Here is a 12249-nt window from a genome sequence, read left to right on the forward strand (position 1 = left end):
AATACATGTATTATCATCATTTAATTTTTAAAATTGTGGTAAAATAGACATCATATAAAATCACCACCTTCACTGTTTTAACTGTGCAGTTCAGGAGAATTAAGTACATTCACATTGCTGTTCAATCATCGCCAGAACTCTTTTGGTCTTGAAAAACTGAAACTCTATACCAGTTACACAACAGCTGCCTGTCCATTCCCCCCTCTGGCAACCAGCATTCGACTTCCCACCTGTGTGACTGTGACTACACTACGCACCTCATGTAAGTGGAAACACAGCAGAACTTGTATTTTTGTAACTGGCTTATTTCACTTAACAGAATGTCCTCAAGGTTCACCGATGTATCAGAACTTCCTTTCTTCTCATGGTGATTCTATTCCATTCCATGCATAGTTTTATCCATTCACTTGCCAATAGACAGAAGTGAAATTCCTGGATCCTATGGTCCTTCTAGCTTTGATCTTTTGAGAAGGAACCACTACATTGCTTTCCACAGTGCTGCACCATTTCACATTCCCATCAACAGTGCACAAGGGTTCACACGTCACACCCTCACCAACACTTGTCATTTTCTGCTGTTTTTTAGTTAATTATTTTTTGTAGTAGCCACCTGATTAAGTGAGAGCTGGTATGTCCTTGTAGGTTTGGTTTGCATTTCCCTAATAATTAGGGGTCTTGACCACGTTTTCATGTGTATCACCACTGTTTTAGCATCTGGTCCCTCTTCTTTGTGCCGGCCAGTGGCTGGCCCAGGCAGCATCCTGTAAATCTCCATCTCCCAGTCCAGTGCCTGTTCCACTCCATGTGCCTCTGGACTTGGCATCTGTCTCAGTCTCACCTCAGCAGGCTCTGCTCGTTAGTCCGGAAGGAGGCTGCCCGCTCTCATCTGAGAAACTATAAACCTCTGGACAAAGCCCGTTTTTGACTTGCACTGATGTCAGTCTTTATGCTTCTACAGACAATTATCTCACAGAAAAGTTACAAGAGCAAACAATTAAATGTTCAGATCAGGACTGTTGCTGGCAGGACTTTCAGCAGCTTTCTGAATAGATGACTCATTCAGTCAACTCATATAATTCCAATGTAACAATCAGATGTTTCATCTGGGACAGGGTTTCTTTCCCCTCTATCAACATTTTCTTCTTTTCAATCTTGCGACAGCTTGACTTTGAGCAGTTATTTGCAGTCAACTTTAACTATATCTTGTACATACTACCCATATTATTAGTAACATCCTCTCCACTAAATCTGGAACGAGTTGACGTGTGCTCGCTAGACACCTACCATAGATAAAGAATTCATGAATGAATCTCATATCATGCTAATTTTTCCCCATTTAGCATTGATGACTTCCTTTAAGAAACTCCAAAATGTTTCCTCCAAGAAATATTAATTTATACCTATAACATTCTATAGTGATCTGCCTTTAAGGGCTCATTCCAACCAACCCTTGCTCTTCCTTCACTATGGCTGAAGGTGGTGTTGGTACCACGATCCAAGGGCGATTGTACTGTCATGTGACAATATAAATTTACATATTGCTCAGCCTCGAGGACGCCAGATGATTGACTGCCCAGAGAGTAGATGGTATGTCATCTTTCCTGTTTACTGTCATCCTCTTCTCCTGACTTCTTGATTCCTCCTGTGACTTCTCCACATGCTGCTGTTTTCTCTTCTGCCTCCAAGAGCTCTTCTCAGTTCCTTTCACGAGTTCCTCTCCTTTTTTAGCCTGTAGACGCAGGTGCTCTTCAAGTCTCTTTGCTCAGTCTCCTGCTTTTTCTCTTTCTTGTCAGCCCCATTCACATTTCCATTTTCACCTCTCTGTATGAGACCCTAACTCACAGCCCTGGCAAGGCCTTTCCTGAACTCCAGCTCAGAGTCCTCAGCCAGGCATCTTGTCAAAGCCACCACAGCACCCTAACCCAGTCCTACTTTCTTTTTGATTATTGACTTAAGCTTCCCATTAATTTCAGTTTATTAAAAAAATCTTTTTGGTTAATCCTCTCCCAAGGATATTTTCTCCATTGATTTTTAGAGAAAGTGGAAGGGAGAGGGAGAGACACAGAGAGAGAAACATTAATGTGAGAGAGACACATCAATTGGCTGCCTCCTGCATGCACCCAACCCAGGGCCCGGCTAGAGCCTGCAATTGAGGTATGTGCCCTTGATTGGAATGGAACCTGCAATCCTTCAATCCATGGGCCAGCGCTCTAACCATTGAGCCAAACTGGCTAGGGCTCAGTTTATAAAAGTTAATGTCTTTTCTTTCATTCCCATTAGCAGCACAAATAGATAGTGCTTAAAGCATTTAAAGGAGAGGAAACATCTTGGGGCTGGAGAACCGAGGGAAGGCTCCAAGAAAGAAGTGGCTTTGAGCTGACTTTGAAAGGATCTGGAGAAGAATACGTGAGCTCGAGATGAAGGGGAAGCCAGTTTCCAGACAGAAGGTGAAAGGCAAAGAGGCCGTGTTTCAGGAGCAGAGGGAGCTGAACTGGCTGGAATGGACTGCAGAGAGGAGGGGAGTTTAAGGCAGAAACCATTCGGAACCAGGAGTTCAGAGTAAGGAGCTGACTTGAAGTGAGGAGGCCCCAGAACCCAGTAAAGGTTTCCTAGTGGGAATAACATCATTTGAATGTATAATCTATCCCATTGTATCCCCTGTTTTACCTTCCCTGGGACACGTTATGTTCTTGGGTAATTTATCTATTTATCCCTCCCTCTTTCTCTGGCTCTTCTCTGCATCCCTAGCATGCTACCTTACACACTGAATTTCAGAAAATGTTTGATAAATGGATAAACGAGTCATGCAAGTGTAAAGGTACAAGGAGCACAGACAGTAAACTGCTACAGAAATAAGTCCCCTTCAGCGCTTGGGCGTTTTAAGCTCTCAGGCTCCTCCTCCAGGGCTCCAGCTCCCCAATCCACACCCTCTAGCTGGGCAGCCGGTTCTGTGTGCTTGCAGTGCATCAGAGGCAATGGATACCAAAGAGTAAGAACTCAAGAAGCTGCCTGGAGGGATCAGAAACTCTGAAGCATGTGGCAAAGAGAACTATAAGAGGAAAATGCCTAAAGTAAATGGAAACACACTGAGAAGAACAACTAGCTACGTGGAATGACATCTGAGCCACACAGAAATTCATTCAAAAGATACAATCTCCTCTGTGCCTGTGATGAGGCGGGAGGTATCCGGAGGGGGATGTTCACTAAGTCGGGACCTCTAAGACCTCTTAGTCTAATTAATAGTCAAAAACTGTTGTTTATGCGGCAACCACCCTTTAACCCTGGACCCTCACATAAAGCCTTTCTACAGACAAAGGAACTAAGACTCAGAGAGGAGAGGTAACCTGACCTATTGGAGGTGGGGCTGGTTCCAAAGCTTATGCTCTTCGCTATACCATGCCTCTCACCGACAGTAAAGAGAAGGAGGTACGAAGTATTATGGAACTGAAAGGCGGAATAAGGGGGAGAGTCAGGGAAGTCTTCCTGGGTGGCTGTTACCTGTTATTTGCCTGAATGAGAACATTTTAATGTCCTGGCCTCCTGACAGAATATTCTTCACCAGCCCTGTCACGCACTGGAAGGGCGCAGAGGTGCCGTGTTGCTGTTCTGCTGCAGTTGGCAACCTGAGGCTGTGTGTAGAGGTGACTTGGGGGTGACATTTCCAGAATTTATTCACCTCAACAAAAGTCTGTTGCATGAGACCTCTTCTCTTTTATCCTAACACAGTGGTCGGCAAACTGCGGTTCGCGAGCCACATGCGGCTCTTTGGCCCCTTGAGTGTGGCTCTTCCACAAAATACCACGTGTGGACATGCATGTACAGTGCTATTGAAACTTCGTGGCCCATGTGCAGAAGTCGGTTTTCGGCCTGGGCGAGTCTATTTTGAAGAAGTACTGTTGATATTTGGCTCTGTTGACTAATGAGTTTGCCGATCACTGTCCTAACACAAGAACACAATGCGTGGGGCTCAGAGTTCACTACCTATTGTTACAGAAAACAAAGCCAGGGCCCTGAGGAAGGTAGGCTAGTGCACCCTCACCAGGCTCCACGGAAATGAATCCGTTTCTGTGCACTGGGTTTGAGATCAGACACTTGAGTCTTATGTGTGTAAAGGGCAAGGCTCCGTGTCCCTAGCCTGGATAATGAGTATTGTTTATAATGGCTCTGCTAAGCCTTTCTATTAAACTTGAAGACAAGCTTTTTTTCCCTGAATCAAAGTTTATTATGACTCAGGTTTTAACATCCCTCAAGCTGGACTGTTCCACTATTTGATTCAGTATTTGGGGGCTTTGGAACCTACTATAGCCATGGTCGGCAAACTGCGGCTCGCGAGCCACATGCGGCTCTTTGGCCCCTTGAGTGTGGCTCTTCCTAAGCCTTAGGAGTACCCTAATTAAGTTAATAACAATGTACCTACCTATATAGTTTAAGTTTAAAAAATTTGGCTCTCAAAAGAAATTTCAATCGTTGTACTGTTGATATTTGGCTCTGTTGACTAATGAGTTTGCTGACCACTGTACTATAGTATTCAGCGCCTCCCTACGTGGTGAATAGGTGGAAGCCTAGGAGGCTATTTCTAATTTCTCAAGGGTCTGATTACCACCTAATTTTCTTTTCATCAAGTGTTATTCACTAAGTAAGTCCAATCAACTGCTGTGGTGTTGTAGCTTGCTATGATTCTACAGATAGTAAATGTCAGCATGGGGAAGCTTAACGATCTGGGCCACAAATTTAATAATTGTGTTTGTTTGAAATTGGCTTCACTTTCATCATACCAGTCTCACAGGGGGCAAGACCTTTCCTCAGCCATCTTGATAAGATTCTGGGTGGTGTCTCTAGGATTTGCCACATTGCAAGAGAAGAAAAGATTTGAAAGAGCTAAGAAACAAAGCAATCTATTATTTGTCTTGAAAATCATATTATGTTCTATGTGTTACAGGCACAGTAGGCATATTAATGTGTAGTCCATCAAAGACAGGGACAAAGACGTTAAATTAATGTCACCTAAAGCGTGGCAAGGAACAATCCTTTCTACTTGGAAGACAGAAAGATTAAAGTGCGAGTCTCAGCAGCCCCTCTCCACCTCGGGAACCTTTCTGCACCAGACCAGGCTCCTTCACGCTGAGCTCAGAGGCAGCGCGGAATCCTTCTCAACACAGCCCACCAGGAGACCGCGGCCCATCTTGAGCTGTCGTGCCCAGGGAAAAGTTTACCCATCCCTGATCTCTTAGGTCAGTTATCCCCAAATTCAGGCACAGCTAAGGTCAATTGAGAAGCTGCCTGAGAGAAATGGCACTAAAATAACCTATCCGTGTGGGGTTCTAAGCCATCGCTTCCGCGGTGGTGGTATCAGACTCTGTAAATTCGAGGACCACACCCTGGTTCGCCTGAGGCAGGCCCGGTTCCACCTGTTGCCCTGGATTAGCTGTCAACAGCAAAAGTGTTCTGCTTTGGACAACAGGGACAGGGTTGCCAGATAAATGAGAAAATACCAACTATTGCATGGGACATACTTCTACTCAATTTTTCATTGTTTCTTTGAAATTCCAGTTTAAGTTAGTGTCCTGTATTTTTATTGGCTAAATCTGGCAACCCTATGAACCCTATGCAGTGGCACTCAGGGTCTACCACACTGTTGTCACCGCTCCTAGCCCTCCCTCCCCCCACCCCGCTCCAGCCCACCCTCCCCATCCTCACATACCTTAACGTTGGGACTCACTCCCTCCTGTGGACCTGCACCTGCCCTTGATGTCCCTGTGTCGCTCACCTTCTGATCTTCACCCAGCTGTCTCCTTCAGATCAACTGTTTCAGCAGGTGCCAGTTCAGAAAGACCTCCCACCTCCCAGCAAAAGCAGCCCTCTTCCTTCCCTTCTGCCGCCACAGGAAATAGCAGCATTTGTTTGCATGGCTGTCCTTGTCTCCCTGTTAGGGTGAGGCCAGGGGACCTTGTCTCCTCAGATCGCTGCTGCAGTGGCGCAGACAGGCCGAGAGCAGTGTCAGGAGCACAGCAGATACGCAGGAACTGACTGTGGGATGTTAAGTGGACACATACATGTGTGTCAAAACGTGTGTTCGGAGTGTCACGGGCACAGCGTCTCGGGCAGCCTTCAGAAAGGCCTGCGACTGAATCTGAACGATTTCCAAATGTGCAATGTTAGTGCACATGGTCATGGTTTCATAGAGTTAATCAAGGAACCACAAAAATCACTTCATCTAGGAGGTTTCCTCACCGCCATCACAAACTGACTATATTTACGCAGAAATGGCCTCATTATGTGCAGCTGACACACGTCGCCAAGGGAGAACCTGCAGAAGCAGACTTGCCGGAACGTCCGATGGCAGCTGCTGACGGAGGTAGTGATTGTAAAGATCGCCGCACAAAACAGGTGCATTCCTGCTTCCTCAGATGTCCTCTCTCTCCAGCAGAAAGCAAGGATTAATAAAGTTTATAAAAATATTAAAAAATAAAATGTTAAGGGTATGGAAATGTATGGTGATATAGGTGTGAAAATGTCCTAAATAGGAACTAAAATCACTGTGTAAATTTCTAAAAATCTACTGAGAATGTTAAGCTGTTAAAAAAAAAAAAAAAAACATGTAAGAAGATGGAGAATAATGAAGTGATTCCATGTCTCTTCTTTTTTTTAAAAAAAAAATATTTTATTGATTTTTTACAGAGAAGAAGGGAGAGGGATAGAGAGCTAGAAACATCGATGAGAGAGAAACATCGACCAGCTGCCTCCTGCACATCTCCTACTGGGGATGTGCCCACAACCAAGGTACATGCCCTTGACCGGAATCGAACCTGGGACCCTTCAGTCCGCAGGCCTACGCTCTATCCACTGAGCCAAACCGGCTAGGGCATCCATGCCTCTTCTAGTGGGTATGCATGCATGAAACCATTCTCTAATTCTGTATGGAAGTGAGCACACACAGACACGCACACACGGGAAGTAAAATTCTGTTTTCCTTAAGTTGAAACAATAGTGTGAAATGTTTATTTAAAGCTTCAAGCACATATTCTCGTCTAATTTGCATTCTTCAGTTTGTTTTTAAACAAGCCTCCTCCTCACTGATGCTGGAGATAATTTCAATGAGCACAGACTGTGCACAGGAATCTGGCTCCCCCTTGACCTGCAGTGGGAACCAGCGCTCCGCTGTCCTCCCTGCGGCCTGGGGTGGCTTCCCTGCCCCGCCCACAGGGGGCGACCTCGGTTATAAGCTACAGTGAGTGCTCGGTAAGGTCAGCCCTGCCGGCCTCAGAGGGGCGCTGTTTACAGCGCTCGCTTGTTCTAGAGAACGTGCCTAGGGCCTAAACTAATCGCTATGCTGCAAAATGTGTTATGTGATTAGACTTTAAGACTTAAGTGACATCAATATAGTGATTAATTTTCATTTCTTCTGATCTACGTCTCACTCAGATACATGTGAAATTACGATTTCAGCAAGTGATTTGCTGATAGTAAGTAATTAGCTCATGATTCTATAAAGAGACTTTCTACAAACTCTGCCTTCAGTGACATCTGAAACTGCAAACAGGTCCAGCAAACTGTGCTGAAGCTGAGTTGAAAGTTGTGGGAGGTGAGCCGGGAAGCGTGCTCTGCAGGGTGCAGCACCTAAGAGTCTGGGTGGCCTTTGCTTGCCTGTGGATCATGGAAGATATTTATATTTGTGTGACTCTACTCAAGGCAAACCTCTAGCTGACATTGTCAGCAAAGACGGCACGATTTAGGATGAGATTGTGTTCTATTCATTTTTATGTTCAAGCTACTCAATGACGTAGTTAAATTCAATACAAGGAAAATATTCTGCCTGCTCTCATGTGTAGCAGGAACAATTCTATCATCTCAATTGTATCAATCTGGGTGGGGGTGGGGGTGCGGGCACAAGCCAGAGTGTCAGGCAGAGGTGGGAAAAACCAGGCAGCAGCCTTGGCAGATGTGGTCAGGAAGGAAGCTCGCTTGAAATTGCCCAGCCTCACATCTGGAGGTGTATTTGATCCTAAGATATTTAGTTCTAGAGGAAGTTGTTCTGTAAAAGAATGCAGTACTGTGCATACAGGTAAACCACTTACCAGGAGCGTTTCCCAAAACTGAGTTAAGTCTATTACAGTCTTGTTTTAACAGTCTTGGGCAATTTTTGTGTGTGAAGTCAACCTTTAGCATTTACTTTTCCAGGCTTCAATCATTACTATAATTAAAATAACAAAAGACACATAACAGAATATTTCTTTTGGCCTATGTTTTCACTTATGAAGATTTACATAAAGTACAATTTAATGAATAATTCCAAAGCTTACAAGAATAAGAAATACATGTCCTCAGCTTTATTGAGATATAACTGATATGACATTGTGCATGTTAAAGTGTACCAAGTGTCTTGATATTCGTGTATATTGCAAAATGATGACCACCACAGTATTAGCTAACACTTGTATCACACCACATAACTAGCATTTCTTTTTCGTGATGAGAACATTTAAGACCTACTATCTTAGCAATTTTCAAATATATTCTAAGGTATCATTAACTATAATCACCATGCTGTATATTAGATCCCAAAACTATTCATATTTTAACTGGAAGTTTGTACCTTTTGACCAACATCTCATTTCCCCACCTCCCACCCCTTAAAACCACCATTTGAGTCTCTATTCATATTATTTGGCCTTATTTAAAGCTACATATATAAGTGATATCATTCAGTATTTCTGTAAGAAATACATTTTGATCCAATATTACACATTATGCACTTTTATTTTAAAACTATTCCAAACTTACAAGAGCTGCAAGTACAGTGTAAGGAACTTTATTCTCTTGAGCCATTTGGGAATAAATCGCTGGCCCCATACCCAAGGCCTCAGAGTGCATTTCCCACAAATAAGGACATAAGGACATTCTCCTATATGACCATAATACATATCCAAAATTGGAAAATTAACATTGACATATTACCACCATCTAATCCTCAAACCCTATTCAAGTTCCTCCAGTTACCCTACTAATGACCATTATAGCAAAATGATCCGGTTAAGAATGAAATGTTCTGTCTAGCCACAATGACGCTTCAGTTTCTCTCAGTCTGGAACAGTGCCCCTGCATTTTAAACACCTTGCTCGACTTGGCCACCTCTGAGGATGACTCTCCCTTGCTTTGTGTTTGTCTGACGTTTCCTGGCGGGTGGACTCCGGCTCTGAGCTCTGGCAGGATCCGGCATGTTGTGCTGTTTTCATTACACCCATCAGCTGTCTGTTCACCTCATTACCGATGCTGTCGACCTTGGCCGCTTGGATAAGGCAGCCTCTGCTGTAAAGTTGCTCTTTTTTTCTTTGTAACGTAACCATTTGGAGGAGGTACTTTGAAATCATCAAATATCTGATTCTTCATTAAACTTCCGATTTATGCATTCATTTACTTAAAGCAGCATGATGTAGGGTTTCCTGTGTTAGACAATGGGTTATAATCGTCACTGTCCTTTTTACTTAGAGGTTCACTTTACCCCAGATTTGGTCACTGGAGCCCCTTCGAACCAATAGGCCCCACCATTCGTTGAGCACTGCCTTGTTTCTGGCACAAGCTACACCAGGTTCACCTTCCACTTCGCCTATCCAGCCTTGGATCAGCCTTCTGTAAGAAGCCCCGGTTGGTTTCCGTGGAGATTGGTATGAAGCCAGGATGTGGGTGCTGGCTGGGCTCAGCGTACTGGGGTGTTGCTGCTTGCCAGGCTTCTCAGTGGGCAGAGCCAGGGAGCATGAACATGAACACACACACAGAAATCACAGGTGTATCAATATGAGTGTGTACACATGTATGTACATACATTTGCATCCATCTATATGTAAGAATGTGTATATTGACATCTCACTATATAGATGGATTTCTCTCTATAGATGGATTTATATTTATCTATATGTTGAAATCTATAAATTCATACCAATATATTGAATTTTACTCCAACACCACAGGATTCATTCTAGTCTTCTCCATTTCCAGATTTGTATTTTCCTTTTCAGAGAGTGAGAAACCAGGCTTCCATGTACTCATTTGGGCCATGCCCCTCTGCATCCCTAATTTCCATGTCCACCCACTCTCTCCCTGTATTGTTTCATCACCCAGCGTGGGCTCTGACTTTCCCTTCGGGCCACACTCTTGCCTGGCAGCCTTTTCACCAGCGTGGGCTCTAACAGCTGTGCCAGATCACCCCGGGTGCCATACCTTCCTCGGCTGCACCAACAAGCCACCCCATTCCCATGGGACCAATGTCCTCTTCTGTGTAGGCTGAGCCCACAGGCTGGCTCTTGGCCAGAATCTGTCCTCACCCCACCTGGGCTTCACACCCTGTGCAGGCCTTGCCCATCCATGGATGCCACCTTCACACTGCCCAGGCCCTGACTCCCCAAGCCTGCCCACACTCACCTGGCAGCCTCTTCACCTTGCAGGTCCCACCACCCACCAGGCCTTTGCTCTACACAAGGCCTACCTTGCTGTGCCCTACCTACTTGCCTGCAGCCTGGACTGGTAGGGAAGGGAAGAAAATGGAAAGAAAGGGAAAACATAGAGCTACTGGATTCTTAAAATTGTTTTCATTAAAATTTCATTTGTCATCAAGGAACTAGCAAAGAAGCCTTCATTGCACACTTGCAAACAACAAAGCAATACATGCATCTAATGAAAATTCAGGCAGCTCTAGGGACCTCAATGTCCCAACCCACCCCTATTCCCACCTGTAAGCATACACAAACATATGTAAGCACAGGTGTTTTCTTTTTATTCTATACTAGAAGCCTGGTGCATGAAATCTGTGCACTGGGCGGCGGGGAGGGGGGGGGGGGCAGGGGGTCTCTCAGCCGGCCTGCGCCCTCTCACAGTCAGGATCCCTCAGGGGATGACCAACTGATGGCTTAGGCCCAGATGGGGAGTGGGCCTAAGCCATCAGTTGGACATCCTTAGCGTTGCCGCGGAGGCGGGAGAGGCTCCCGCCACCACTGCTATGCTTGCCAGCCATGAGCCTGGCTTCTGGCTGAGTGGCACTCCCCCTGTGGGAGTGCACTGACCACCAGGGGGCAGCTACCGAATTGAGCGTGTGCCCCCTGGTGGTCAGTGCACATCATAGCTACCGGCCGTTCCGTTGTTTGGTCAATTTGCATAGTAGCCTTTTATTATATAGGATTAACTGGTCTACCACTTTTTCTTTTCTCATTATATACATATATATAAAATCTTGGATATATTTATAAGGCAGCATAAGACGTATTTTAATACTCGCATAACATTTTTCTGTTTGAATTATGAACGGATCTCAATCTTCTACTGATGTACACTTCAGCTGTTATCTATTCTTTCTTCCTATAAACAATGCTGCATTGTACATCCATGTGGAAGTATCTTTGGGTATGTGTCTATTCAATTTTTCATGCTTTAAAAGCTTAGTCTTAAAGTCAAGTAGTTTAAGTAAACAAGAATGTGAAATGCAGACTACTTAAAAGGTATTGTATGCTATGCTAACTGTGAATTTGTTTTGTGATCTTTAAAAGGGCACAAAACATCATTTTGTCCACACACCAGATTCTGCAAACATCTCTCTTGTAACAGATGAAGGAAGTCCCAGGGGAAAGGTAGAAGCAATTTATTGATGAACCCGGTCCTGGCACCCACGAGGCCAGAGGGCTGCACTCAGGAGTGAGTGCCCCCAGAGCACACTGCACACCCGAGCCGATGGTCTCGCCCGCTTGTGCCCAGCGCTCTGCCTGGCAGGGCAGTGCTCACACTCACAGGCCCCCGAAGCGCCATGCCTGCACTTACTCATCCACACAGAGACCCGGGAGTTGAAATCGAGTTAAGCATTTTGCTCTTGTTCTCTTTGCCTTCCAGGGCTAAATCAATGGCTGTTTCACACTTAATTATCATGATCATCCCCAAATACATCACATGTAATGGAGGGCCAGAGCCATATGAAAGAGAAAGATCAATGGAGATAGAACTGAAGACAGTACCTTACAGATGAAGCCATCCAGGGAAGAGGATAAAAATAAAACAAAACAAAATGAGGAAAAGTGGTTCTAAAGGGCAAATTACCTCATAAAAATGAGAGGGAAGTCCACTGGGGTACAGGAGATATAAAGGCAAAATAGGGATTTTGGAGAGATACATTTCTTAGGTAGGATTTGGAATAAGGAAAACAGAAATAGCAAGGAAGAAGGAAAAAAATAAATGCCTTGGCTTCTCCTCCTCCTCCCCCTTAAATGTTTC

At 44.7% G+C, this 12249-nt stretch overlaps 1 protein-coding gene across 1 annotated transcript in view; it reads left to right on the top strand.

Moving 5' to 3' along the window:
* Positions 1-10522, top strand: part of LOC139022424 (uncharacterized) — a 98728-nt gene extending 88206 nt beyond the window's left edge. The window contains exon 3 of the mRNA XM_070433582.1: positions 10440-10522. Within this exon, the coding sequence (XP_070289683.1) occupies positions 10440-10522 (83 nt within the window). The remainder of the gene's footprint in view (positions 1-10439) is intronic.
* Positions 10523-12249: the final 1727 nt, after the last annotated feature.

Source organism: Myotis yumanensis, unplaced genomic scaffold (genome assembly GCF_028538775.1).
Source record: "Myotis yumanensis isolate MYYU_CA2020_CCGP unplaced genomic scaffold, mMyoYum1.0.hap1 SCAF_14, whole genome shotgun sequence".
NCBI lineage: Eukaryota > Metazoa > Chordata > Mammalia > Chiroptera > Vespertilionidae > Myotis > Myotis yumanensis.